At 35.4% G+C, this 14,442-nt stretch overlaps 1 protein-coding gene and 1 long non-coding RNA gene across 2 annotated transcripts; one reads left to right on the top strand and one right to left on the bottom strand.

The window, feature by feature from the left end:
- The first annotated feature begins 1,146 nt into the window (after positions 1 to 1,146).
- On the top strand, positions 1,147 to 2,235 carry LOC108202742 (ribosome-inactivating protein lychnin). The gene has a single exon (XM_017371270.2). It carries the CDS (start codon positions 1,205 to 1,207, stop codon positions 2,069 to 2,071), a length of 867 nt encoding a protein of 288 aa, XP_017226759.1. The 5' UTR covers positions 1,147 to 1,204; the 3' UTR covers positions 2,072 to 2,235.
- A 10,199-nt stretch (positions 2,236 to 12,434) lies between these two features.
- Positions 12,435 to 13,191, bottom strand: LOC135149275 (uncharacterized). Its single transcript, XR_010287590.1, has 4 exons — positions 13,086 to 13,191; positions 12,851 to 12,916; positions 12,598 to 12,633; positions 12,435 to 12,503 (listed from the first exon to the last, which is right to left on the bottom strand). It is a non-coding gene; the product is annotated as an uncharacterized LOC135149275 (long non-coding RNA).
- Between the last annotated feature and the right edge of the window lie 1,251 nt (positions 13,192 to 14,442).

Genomic DNA, 14,442 nt, shown 5'->3' with positions numbered 1-14,442 from the left:
GAAATCAGAGAGTTTTCACTCTAAATGTATGGTGAGAGATGCTTCTTTGAGAGAGTTTTAGGGTTAAATTTGCACTTACCTTCCACTTTGGCTGGGGAGTCCTTTATATAGGCCCTTGGCCGCCACTGTTGCTACAGTGGCGGGAATGGGTCTGTGGACACTCCCCAGCATGGGTGGCTGTTTTGGTGCAGCTACTGTCCTTTTCTCCGTCCTTTTGGGATTTGTGCATGCTTATTATCCTGTTTGCCTTGTACTTAGTAATGATGAGGTCTGACTTTGGGGATCTCCAAGTCCTGTAGCGGGGGCGGGTACTGTTGGCGGTTCCTGTAGCGTGGTACCTTATCAATCAGCATATAATGATTCTGTCCTTCTCAGCAATTGCAGAATATACCGGTCAATTACACATCTGCTTTTTGTCTTATTATTCAATTGTTACTAATTAATTAATTGCACATTCGTTTTCGTTTTTCATACACTGAACTGTACACTATTAATTAGTTACTCCCTCCGTTTCTATTTACTTTTCTCGTTTGAAATGTCGGGACTGTTCATAACATGAGACAAATTACTAATTTACGTCTCATCTATCAGACTAAATATAGTCATGAGTGATCTTGTTGGATTCGTAGTCATAAGTACTTTAATACGGTGAAATTTTTATATTTAATACTAATACGAAACTAAAGATATTAATGATTAGAAGTGTGCGTTGACAAACGTGAAAAGTACAAATGAGAAAAGTATTAAGAGACGGAGGGAGTACATATCTATTTTTATGTTTTTTATACAATTACAGAAGATGCTAATTAATTATTGTGTGTTATGGATGTATATTGAATTTCTGCTGGTTAAGTATGGGGCGAATCCTCTTTAATGCACCAACAATTATGCATACTGTTGCCATTCTAATCAGTCATCTGGTCCAGAGAAGGTCACGTCGAATGCCATGATCCTCTTTTGCTTTACGTTTTTAAATTATGCGAAACGGTACCAATAATATGATGTAATTCTGTAATATACTAATATTAGATAAGTGATCGATACGTTTAACGGATATAATTATCTTCAGCGATTCTGGCATTCCTCTACAGACGACTATAAATAGAGGCAGTTTTGAGCATATCGAAAACAAAACAGTTTTCTGAAGATAATAAACTCTTATATCTTTTGATTACTAAAAGCCCAGGTGCATTAAAAAGACAAGATGGAAGGGATGAAGCTAGCAACGATATGTGTAATTTGGTGCATGATGGCGGTTGTGGCATCATCAGCAGTGGTAGAATATGAAGAAATCGGTGAAAAGCCGCTGGGTTACGTGACATTTGAACTAGCAAGGGGGGTTCAAAGCTACTCAAGTTTCTTGACACGGTTGCGAAATGCAGTGGAAGCCCCAACCAGAGCTTGTGGCTTACAATCGACACGAATAACCCCGTTACCCGGGACTGAATATGGTTATGCAAACCTGCTGCTCAGCAACACAGAGTGGATAACCTTGGGTATTGAAACCAAAAACTTATATGTGTGGGCTTACCAAGACAATGTTAAATATGATGGTAAGTATAGGGCAAATTTCCTTAGTAATGCCCCTACCGAGGCTAAGAGCAACCTCTTCAGTGGTTCCACAATTAGAATCAGTCGATTACCAAGTGATTATACTGATCTTGAGCGGGCTGCTCGTGCATCTCGATATGACCTGATATTAGGAATTGAGAAACTCAGGGGGGCCATGAGAGGCGTGTATGGACGTCAAGAAAATCAGCTAAATCAAGGCAAAGAAGAGGCTAAATTTCTTCTTCTTGCTATCCAAATGGTGGCGGAGGCAGCACGCTTCAAATTCATGGAGGAGGGCATTGTTCGAAATGATAACACGCCTTACATGAAACTAAAAATGGTTGCTTTCGAGAATGATTGGAATAAAATCTCAAAAGCGATTCATCAAGCAGAAGGTGCCACACCAAAATGCATTAAGATTACGCCGACCCTAGTAATCAGTAATATTGGATACAGGCAGGAGGTGAATGAAGTGGCTGAAATTATAAACGACATTGGCATCCTCAAGTACTATGGATAGGCTCGTCTCACCGGCTGCATGCATACTACAGCCTACAGCTAATAAAAATAAATCTTTCTTGTTTCATGCATGTTCTGTATAGAGATCAACTTAGCACTATGAGGATCTCGGGCTTAAATTATATGAATTATAAGGAAATTAGATAATATTGTAAGCTTTTGATCAAGCTTAATCCAGAAACATCTACGCAGAATATACCAACTTGATCCTTATTCTCAAACTGATAGTGATCACTGTTACCAAGTGTTATCTGCTCGAGATTCAGTTTAACTACCATACGACCACTAGTACTCTGACTTGTAGATGTTTGGATACAAAATTCGGGCTAGAAATCATCGCATACCATGATTTGCACACACTCTTAAACTGTAACAGGTCTTTTACTGGTAGCCTTGACAGAATCTCGATAATCAAACTTTCTGGCAATTTATCGATCTTGTCCATTGCAATTAACATTGATCTCTCTTTTCCTGCCTTAATTCTGAAAATTCATTAACAAATTAAATCAGATAAATACATAATTATCACCCACTTAATAAAATATATATTTGGAGAGAGATATAAATAAAGATGTTACCTTTGTTTCAACAGTTGAGCCAAATGCCCAGTGTCACCTGACCAACTGTAGCGTCGCAAGGAGAGAGCCATTATTACAATTTACAACGAATCCCCCGTTAAAGAAAAATGACTGGAGGTAGATGGTGAAGAAGATAGACAAAGTGGATAGAGATCCCCGGAATTATTACATCATGATGTGGCTCCCCGAGGAAGGTTCTTCACCTAAAAATCAAGAGGGTCAAACTCAACAAACACATGATTAATGATTTATCTTTAGTGAATTTTCTGACAGAAATGAGATTTTTGATCATTTGAGGAGCATAAAGAATATTATTAAGTGACAAAGGAGGGCCAGAAACAGGTAAATTCGACTACCCTTTAGCCACAAATGGAATGTAAGAGCCATTACCAATCAAAATTGATGAATTAATACGAGATTTACTAGCAGTTTTAATTGTACCTGCATTATTCGTGAGATGAGATGATGCACCAGTGTCCATATACCAAGTGTCATCAGGTGGATTGAAAGTCATTGCTTGAAATGCTTCTGCCAAGTTAGTAGGCTGATATGATCTTGTGTATTCCATTGATATATGAGTACATACAGATTCTACATGAGAACTCAATTTTAAAAGAATAATACATAATATATTTTGGGAAGTTTCCTTCTCTAACGAATAATTTTAATCACAAAATTAAACTGCATGGTAAGGAAATATTTCCTTGTGCTGTTGATATTACTTAGATAATTCTTCTCTTTCGGAGAAGGTGAATTTCATAAAAGATAGAAGGCACATGATGCAATATCCAACCTGCTGAACTAGCACAAGGAATTCAATGCCGTTCAGCATATATCAGAGCGATCTACTACGAAAGTATGTCAGATTAATTTGCATCTCTGCGTAACATTCCAACATCTAATCTAGTAACATCCTGAATAGAAATCATACATCTCCGTAGTAGAGGACATGATATACTATATGCAAAAAGAACTAGTAGCCATAAGATCTCTCCCTGCATACTATGAGGTCCAGAACAGTTAAAAGAAGCATAGACCTCTTTAGATAAATGGATTGTAAAGCACATGCAAGCCTTTTGAACTTGGGCCATTATGCAGTAGAAGTTGTATGGTCTGTTTCTGTAAAGCACTAACAATCCTTAATTCCAAAAATCTTCTAAATAGTAACACAACTTGTGTCGTAGAAAACAAATTCACTCGCTACCTTAATACCTTCGAGCCTCTAATGCACACGTTGTAGAACTCAGAGGACTTATACTAAAGCAAACAATATGCATATCAACAACCTCGAATTTAAACCTGAATATTTTATAAAATTTTACGAGAAGGTGCTCAAGTATAATGTTCGATAGGAATTCATACAGGCATTTTGGTAACATTGTGATGGTAAGCCTCGGATAAGTAATTACTGAGGTAGCAATAGCAGAAAAATTGCAGACACTGCAGGCGTAAAAGAGAAATGTAGATGGTGCTGCGAAAAGAATAAATCCAGACGAATCTGCTTTCATATTGCAAATATACGTGTGTTAACAAAGTCCAGACAGGCCATTACATTTATCTTCTACAGGATGCATGGCAAAAAAAACAAACTGAACCCTACTGCAGCACGATGACAACTGAAGAACAGTATAAGGTTGCTCTAATCAATGTCCCACTATATCTTTATGTCTCTTCAAAGAATCTATGAATGGAATAATTACAGTACTATTTAGTTGAGTACACATCGAAACTTTAATAATATCATACAATTTTAATGTCATAAAACTTAATTGTGGTGTATATGTTATTGAACACTAGGAAACCAGAGTCTGCGTCGATTCTCCAGAGATTCGTGTTCCAGAGTGTTCGCAGTTCTCTGTGGTTCATGCTTGTCTCATGTTTTCTTTGTTTCATCCACGTGGCTTTGGCAGAAACGAAACAGTGCTGTTATGCTATTTGGTTTGGAAAGAAAGCTGGCTTTTTGAATAATCTTTTATTTCTCTGGTTCTTAAAATTTAATGTGGAAAATTAAGGTTCAGTTTGTTAGGTGAAACTTTTAATGGTTGCGCAATATTTTCTTTCTAATCTGTATAGTCCCTTGTGTGTTTATGCTTCCTGATTGATATTGTGCAGAAAAATGATCTCGCTGACAGCTCGAGCACATTCTTTATTTGAGAAGATCAGTCAAATAGTTCTGAAGGTCTCTCCATCAAATGCTGGATAACTGAAGTGCATCCCCTCCCTAGTCCCTCATTTATGCTTCATGTTTGATATTAAGGACTGCTTACTAGAAGTGCAGAAGAATGATCATAAAAGTATGAATTCATCGTCTTTACTCCTGTCGGTAAAATTTAAAAGCTATAGGTCATCGACCTAACTCTATGTACTCAACAGATTTCATCAAGTGGCCCCTTGAATGGTAATAAGCATTTCAAGTGACTTTTGCACAAATCTTATGGTTTGTTGCATCGAGATCTATTGTCGCTTGCACTAATTTAGCATCGAACTTTAAAATGTCATCAAACTTAACGGATTTATCATCGCTGTACTGGTCCATTGTACAGACAGTTGAGATTACATTTGCATAGCTATGATGGATCTTGACATATATTGGCATAGCTATGATGATCTTGACACCATATTGACAATAGCAAAATTGATTATCAAGTCCCATCTTCTGCGCTCTGTATGAGCAGCAACAGATATCAATATTTAACTTTAACATTCATAGTAATCTTAAAGTGATAAATCAATTTAATGTCACCTATAATATACTTATGGATAAATTTGATACGTATAGATAAATTTGAAACTTAACGTCGTAACACACAACATTATCCCCGACTTATTTTCCAAAGTAGAATAAACAAGTAACATGTTATCGGAAAATTAAAAAAAGGTAAGGCTTCTAGCCAAATTTTTTTGTTAGTTAGAAATTAATTTTTTGATGCATATAGATCCGAAGAAGAGGAGTTCTAAATCTGTATGCGTGTGGTTGAGTGAGAGAGTGCACTAGTGTGTTTTAACGAGTCATAAGTAGTTAAGTACATATAATTACATAATCAGAAGTTTGGAATTGAGTGCATGTTCGGTAATAAAGAACCAAAGCTTGCTTTTAATAAAAAACGGATTTTTTTCCTTGATTATATCTAACTAATGTACAAAATTAGTGTACGAGGCAAGTTTTTAGAGATTAAATCAAATAAATGAAGCAAATAATTAATGAGAAAAACAATCAGTTATTTTATAATAATTTAATAATATTTAATAGAATATGTATAGAATATGTTGGAAGCAAGTTTGTAATTAGTGGAAAGATTATATTGAAAAATAAAAATTAATTTTTTCCAGCTTCGAATATTTGAGAAAAAAGTTGGTATCAGTGGAAAAGATCATATTGAAAAAAAGAAAGAAATAAATAAATATTTATGGGAAAAACTTCCTTCCCATAAATATTTTTGGTTAACATTTTCCTAAATGAAAAACTTCCTTCCCATAAATATTTAGTTTGAAAAATAACAAACTAAAGTTAACATTTTCATGTAGGAAAATGTTAAGTGGATAATTTGGTTACTCAGATTACAAATAATGAACAAATAACTTAAATATGGAAATAGCTACTGGGGTGTTAGAGCCTCTAATATGCACAAACAAAACCGAATCGTGTAATAATGCTATAATATTCTGATTATATTCAGTTCCAGCAGACCATCTGCCAGTGAATTTGCCTCCTGAAATTACAGGAACAAATATTTGTTTTCTGGTAAGGAGTTCTTGAACTGATCATCCTCGGATAACGATTTGCCTCGACTGTAGTCCCTACATGTCTGGCTAAGGACTACATATCATGGTACTCATTGGCTTCTTCATATGCACTAGTGAGTACATCACCTTGTTAGTTTCCAGAAAGCAATAAGGTGCTTGATACATATATTGGTTCTGATCGACATAAGAAGAGTGTTGGTAGCTGCTATACTATTCTACAAATTTTAACACAAAGTAGCAATCTTGGTAGCAAAACTAATAGGCGGGCCGGTTCCCCCCCAAGCCGTCTTGAGTCCCCTGATTTGATCTCAGAATTCAAGGAGTCGAGGTCATATAAAAAGAGAATCTGACATTTTTTTAAAACAAACTTCTGAAACAGCTGAACCCATGGTACTGCTATATTGCTCTCGATTCTAGTACTTTCGTAGAAGCCACTTTAACCTATTTTTAATCCACAAACTATAAAAATATAGAAGGTTCATGTTTTTCTTATTGACGTTTCAGTTATCAATAATAGAGCACTGCGATTGCTACATAAGTTGTGACAATAGTAATATACTTGTACATCTGGTGTGGAGTGTGGACACAGTGGTTTAGTAGCTTCAGAAGTGAGTATATGCAGAGCTTTTAGGTGATGTCTTTGTTAATATCAGTTACAATATGTGCTAATGATAATAAATTGCATTCATAACATCTCTTTTGAATAGATCAACCTTTACGATTCTTTTTTATGTCTTTCAGTGAACTTCATTTCATTTCTGGCTTCATTTTTTCAATATAACAGCAAAAAGTTGAATAACAAACATAATCTTTCCACTTTGTCAGGCTGCAAGAGGAGTTAACCTCGAACAACTACAAGTCAGAGTACTAGTGGTCGTATGGTAGTTAACCTGAGTCTCCAGCAGAGAACACTTGTTAACAGTGATCACTTTCAGTTTAAGAATAAGGATCAAGTTGGTATATTCTGAGTAGCTGTTTCTGGATTAAGCTTGATCAAAAGTTTACAATATTATCTAATTTCCTTATAATTCATATTATTTTAAGCCCGAGATCCTAATAGTGCTAAGTTGATATGTATACAGAACATATTTGAAACAAGAAAGATTTATTTTATTAGCTGTAGTAGACATGCAGCCGGTGAGATGAGCCTATTCATAGCACTTGCGGATGCCAATGTCATTTATAATCGGCGTAATCTTAATGCATTTTGGTGTGGCACCTTCTGCTTCATGAATCGCTGTTGAGATTTGATCCCAATCGTTCTGGAATGCAGCCATTTTTTGTTTCATGTGAGGTGTGTTATCATTTCGAACAATGGCCTCCTCCATGAATTTGAAGCGTGCTGCCTCCGCCACCATTTAAATAGCAAGAGGAAAAAATTTGGCCTCTTCTTTGCCTCGATTTAGCTGATTTTCTTGACTTCCATACACGCCTACTCTGTGTTGCTGAGCAGGAGGTTTGGATAACCATATTCAGCCCCGGGTAACGGGTGATTCGTGTCGATTGTCAGCCGCAAGCTCTTCTCGGGGCTTCCACTGCATTGCGCAACCTTGTCAAGAAACGTGAGTAGCTTTGAACCCCCTTGCTAGTTCAAATGTCAGGTAACCCAACGGCTTTTCACCCATTTATTCATATTCTACTACCGCTAATGATGCCACAACCGACATCATCATGCACCAAATAACACATATCGTTGACAACTTCATGCCTTCCCGCCTGTCTGAATGTATTGAAAGAAAACTTTGTAAGAGCATCTCCAACCATCTAAAGTCCTTGGCTAAAAGGTGAGTTAGCTTACTTAAAATAAAAAAATTTAGCCAACAGCTCCAAAAACTCAACTCCAACCATGCTCACCTGTTGTCTATAAATTTAGCCAACCTCCTATGGATGGCTAAATTTGTCGAACCTCTACAGGTCTGTAAGAAAATTTGTAGGAAGATTGTACATCATTTATTACCATATTGAACTGATATATTCTATTTTAACAATTTAAAATATTAATAACATACTATTTTTAAATTATAGCCAATCAATATAGTCAATACCATTGAAGCAAAGTGTCTTACAGGTTCAGCAAATTTTACATAATGTCTTACAGGTCCAATTTAGCCAACGATTATAGCCAACACCGTTGGAGATGCTCTAATGAAAGATCGTATTGAAAAATAAGGTTTGTCCTTTTTCGATTTTGAATTTATTGAAAAGAATTTTTTAAATGATAAGACAATATGAAAGATATTTATAGAAATGAAACTTTTTAAGGTAGGAGTTTTTTTGAAAAATTGAAATTACTTTCTTTTTTTACTTTCAATTTTTTTTGGAAGGAAATATATAATTGATTGGATATATTATAATTGAGTTTCATTTTTTTTTCTATGAGAAAATATCTTGGACATCCGAAATTTATGTCATTATTTGATAATATAAATGAGTTAGATATGGATTGATATTCCAAAAATTTGAAACTAGATCCAGATTCGATAAAAATTAAATGGATTAGTTTATGAATTTAATCTAATTGGTAAACTTCGGACTTAAGTTAAAAGAAGTCTTTATTTCAAATGGAAAGTCATATAAAAATGAATAATTAATCTTTTTAAAATATGTGTTTAGGTAACTCAAATTATTTAACTAAAAACTAAGTACAGGTAAGGCACAATAATGTACATATTTTGTACACATATTGTACACATATTGTGCATATTTTGTGCATTTTTATCACAATAGCAATAGCAGTAATGGCTATGGTTTCCCCCGGAGTAGTGGAGGTATATATATAGACTCAAGTATGCCGGAAAGGATTGCTTACACTGCAGTGGCTCCAGCTCATTGAGCATATTTTGACAAATCCCTCAGTATGCTCTTGTAGGAGCTTCAGAAGTTTTTATGTATGGAGCTCAATTAGAATTCTTCAACGCACAAAAACCAAATGGACTCAAGAGCTTCGGAAGTGCACTCTACATGACGTCAATCTCTCTTGGAAACTATGTGAGTAGCCTACTCGTGATAGCGGTTAAGAAGATATCAACCACCGACCAAGTGCCTGGATGGATTCCAGGAAATCTCAACTATGGTCACCTTGACAGATTCTACTTCATGTTGGCTGGGTTAACTGCTATGGGTTTAGTAGCCTACATATTTTGTGATAAATGGTACAAGAATATAAAGCTTGAAGACAATGTTGAAAGTGCTCGGAGTGAAGGTAAAAGTGTTAGCTAAAACATGATTACCTAAAATTTACTGAACCTCAAAGCAATTATGCTCCAGTGGTATAGCTATAATCATTAGCTATATTTAAAATATTTTTTTTTATTTTAATTAATATATAATTAATTATAAAGTTAACTAATTTTGTTCTATATCACTAACCATCACTCCGCTGATAGGCTTTCAGATTCTGGACCCGTGCATGAACTACATTGAAAACAAGTCAGATTATCCTAGCTGCGACTGCTGTGTTAAGTCAAGGTCTACGGCCGAATGGGTTGCTCCTTCGCCGGTGTTGGAGGAGGAACTTTGCATGTGCTTCCGGCTCGTTTTACTGATGCCCAAGACCGACCCGGATAGGCTTTATAAGCTGCCAAAGCTTTGCCTTATGGCGGTGGATCCACCACGCGAGGTAGTGTGTGTGTAATCATGTATAATTATAAGAGTTTAGCAGCAGGTTTCGTTTGCTAGCCCTGTTGACATTCTCACTTTCCATAAGATGTATTATCACAATAAATTCAGTAAATTCAGTAGCTCCCTCCTGTGTCAAATTGAACTCTCGAAGGATTCTTCTTAACCAAACAGCTTGACATGCGCATAAAGTGGCTGCAACAAACTCCGCTTCAGTTGTTGATAACGTAACAACTTCTTCATAATATCTGGCCTGGTTGCCGATAAATATATCAGGCTTCCAACAATTTGCTTATACAATGTGCTGTTGACCTTCGTTCTTTCATGATCATTATGCAACTTCAATCCAAACTCGGCTGGGGGTCTTCACTCGATTAGAATTGCTCATATGAAACCTATTGAGAATTTCTTGTACATACTTCTTCTGAGAGATAAAAATGCCACCAAGAAAGTGGTGCATTAATATTCCAAGATCAGACATGCACTACTAGAAATATGCTAATACACATCAGTTAAAAACTGATGTCCCGGAGAATTGTAACTGATGTTACTGTGGGCGATGTTAAAGGTGCCTGTCTTTAACATCAGTTAATAACTGATGTATATTATACTATTTAACATCAGTTCTGTAAACTTGGATGATGTCTATTGTACTCATATACATCGGTTAATAACTGATGTTAAAACTTAGTACCTTTAACATCGCCGACAAAGACATCACTTGAATTTTTTGCTTACATCAGTTAATAACTGATGTCTATAGCCTTTAACATCACTTCAATTTTAAAGAAACTGATGTCATAATATTTGATTAACATCATTTCTTTACTCATTAACTGATGTAACAACATTGAATTAAAATCATTTTTATACGCCAGAAATACCAAGAAAACAACCAAATTAACAACTAAATCTTATTAATGCATATATAAACCAATTGTACTCTACACATCCATCAAATTCCAAACTGACCTACTACACATCCATCAAATCCAATATTGATCAACTATTACAAAAATTTATAAATCACAACATTTACAATGATATATTGTTATCACCGCACCCTCCAACCTTGTTCCTCTGCTTGAACAAAAAAGACGGCATATTGTAATCTCTGCACAAAATCAATTTCATGTGATTAATATACAAGAATATAGCAAAATGATATCCAGGCCAAGAAAAAAGAACAACTATTCCCCTCGCTTTCAGGCATAGACAATCACTTAGTATGCTTTATGTTAGCTATATATATTGATCTTTTTCAACTGAATATACATGATTAATTTCAAGTTGGCAAATAATTGTATTCGTTTATTCATCAATTAGAATACTACAGAAGCGCACACGCGCACACACAAATAACCGGGGAAATTATATTTTTATTAATAAAATAATGGTACTGAATAACATTCTTACATATAACGTAAGTACATACACAAACATTTACTGATGTAAGAGCTTGCCAGTAGTAACTAATTGCAATAATAAACTCAAATGGGCATACCTCTGTTGGAAATTTGTCATTTTGAGCACCAATTTGAGTGAGGCTCGGCTACGTGCTCGTGGCGGGTTATGCTTGGATTATGTTCTCCTCCGAGAGAGCTTTCCAATGCATGTTTATTCACTCAAAACGACTAAGGAATGGATGAGTTATGATGATCCAAAGTTGCTTCCTTGGTAGTGGAAAATTGGAAAAGAGAGCTAGTATCCCACATAGAAAAGAATATGGGCCTTTAATGGGTTTATATAGTAGAACACTCTTGTAGTGTTTAACTTGTACTGTTAGTATGTTATGCTCCACCACCTACGTGCGCGCAGGGGGGGGTGCAAATTGTGGGATTTCGAGGGGAGTTTCGTGGCTTCGCAAGCCTCGGGCTTTTCCGCGTGTGCGACCTGCGGACACGAATGCAGCAAAATCTGGGCCCGAAGAATTACGGACTAGTTTTGCTGAATTTATTTTTCCACTGGGCTTGGGCTCAATTAAATTGACAGAAATTAATTCCGATTTGATTTCGGATTAATTGTTTGGTTTTAAATTAATTCGATTTGATTTTGGATTTAATTTATAACCGTGTGAATTAATTAACGCGTAGCGCACAAGTCTTGCATTGCCTATATATATTCATTATAGTTTAGGGTTTGCATATACGAAATATACACAGCCTCTCCCGTCCAAAAACCCTAGCCGCGTCGGTGATAGTTCTCAGTCTTGTTCTTGTTCGTCGAAGGTGCTTACTGCATCGTTCAATCCGTTTTATCCTGGGAGGCGATCGTTCATCACATACGGTGAGGGCGAAATACGCTTTAAGGAGACAGTTGTGCACTGGACTCGGATTATCTTGCATATATCCTTCGTTTCGATTCTGTCTCCTACGTTTTGCACACACAAACACTGTTTGATTTTTGCACAGATTGTATAACAACCTCATTTGTATCTCTCAAGCGTAGGACATTCAATCGTTTGGCTGGCCTCCGGTTTGTAAGAGTTGAAAGCTGCATCCAGGTATCAATCAGAAACAGCTTATAAAGATTAAATGGAGACTCAAGTGCCTAAGTTCGTAAAGATCAGCTAAAGAACATATCAGACCTTCAGCTTTAAAGAGTTGTGAGAGTCATATTTGGTCTGTATAATGATAAAAAATATTTCAGTGTCAGCAGAAATAATTACAAATCACTAATCATGGAGTGTCAGAGTGGTGTGCTTCGAGTGCTAGCAGAGGTCTAATGATAAAAGAAATATCATTGTCAGCACAAGTAATTACAAATCACTAATCATGGAGTATCATCAAATGATTATTCGAGGAACTATTCATGAATTATCCATCAAATAAAGAGCGTACCTTATTAGCCTCGTGATCCCTGATAATTGGGTGAAACTTGACCTGATTATCATAAAAATCTGGCACCTGATTTATCATATACCTCATCATAAGGGAAATAGTACACTTCTGTTTCATAATACAAAAATACATAAAAAGTTTTTGTACAAGCACTGTAAGAAAGATATGTTGACAGAAATCAGAAATTGCCATATATTGGATTATGCTGTGATATAGTAATTCTTTAATAGCTTACCAGAACATGGTGAAACTTTATTCCTAAGGGGGGAAGTTTTGGTTGAAACCATCATGGACTTCACTAGAGTATGGTCTCTCTCTGGCTATTCAACATTTTCATTGAGCTAAGAACACAGAAGAGTTGGATCAGGCCGAATCATCAAAGATTATTATTGCAATAGAGTGTTTTATCAAATTATTATTGAAACAGAGTATTTTTCGATGTCCATAGTAGTTATACTCTCGTCACTAGAATCAGAGCTATTTTCTGCCTTGTCAAGAAAATGTTATTTTCTTTGAGCCTTAAAACCTATGAAATTATGGATAGGCATCAACGATACTCATCTCAAAGAAATTTTACGCGCAGTCTCCAAATCTGCGCATGGATTCAACCGTAAACACTTTAACGATGTTCAGTCCATGAACAAGAGCTGCAAAAAGTGCTCCTTGATGACCGGAACTACAACAATATAATCACTCTGTCATTCATTAAATATGAAAAGGAGTGAAATTCTTAAACATAGCATTATATATTCACATCTAAAACCGCAACCAAAATTCTTAAACATAGCATGATATATCATTTCCAGTAAATATAAGATCATCTATATATTAACATCTAAAACCGCAACCAAAATTTATCTAAAATTAAATTTGCAACCAAAATTTCGGTTAAAAAATTATCACAAATAATTAATGGGTTAATTATCAATTAGATCACTTTTTACACTAGAAAATATCAAGTGGATCACTCAGAAATTTTTGGTCTCATTTAAACCACTAAACTTATTGTTTCAAAAAAATAGATACCTTTAATATCTTTTCGAGAAGTAAACTTTATTTTTCATTGGGTCTCACACATTTTTCTTGGCTGTTAGTATAATCAAATGAAAGGTTATAAATTCTAGTATTTATGATAATATATATTCAGATTTTAAGAAATTTTTTACTATTTATTTCTAATTTTACAATTATTTTGTTTAAGAAAAGAGCAACGCATAGGCATACCACATAACTTATCACAAGCTAAAACTCGAGGAGTTTCATCAACCAGCAACTCAACTAACTCAATTTCAGCGTTTGTAATAAAATCTTGAACAAGGAGACAACCGTGCCAATCATCATTGTTCTTATAGTAGTTACTTAGATGTTTCGATACAAAATTCGGGCAAGAAATCATCGCATACCATGATTTGCACACACTCTTAAACTGTAACAGGTCTTTTACTGGTAGCCTTGACAGAATCTCGATAATCAAACTTTCTGGCAAATTATCGATCTTGTCCATTGCAATTAACATTGATCTCTCTTTTCCTGCAATAATTCTGAAAATTCACCACCAAATTAAATCAGCTAAATACATAATTATCACCCAC

The sequence above is a fragment of the Daucus carota genome, chromosome 9, assembly GCF_001625215.2.
Source record: "Daucus carota subsp. sativus chromosome 9, DH1 v3.0, whole genome shotgun sequence".
NCBI classification, from domain to species: domain Eukaryota; kingdom Viridiplantae; phylum Streptophyta; class Magnoliopsida; order Apiales; family Apiaceae; genus Daucus; species Daucus carota.
Note: the sequence above shows the minus strand (reverse complement) of the source record. Positions and strands in the feature narration are given on the sequence as shown.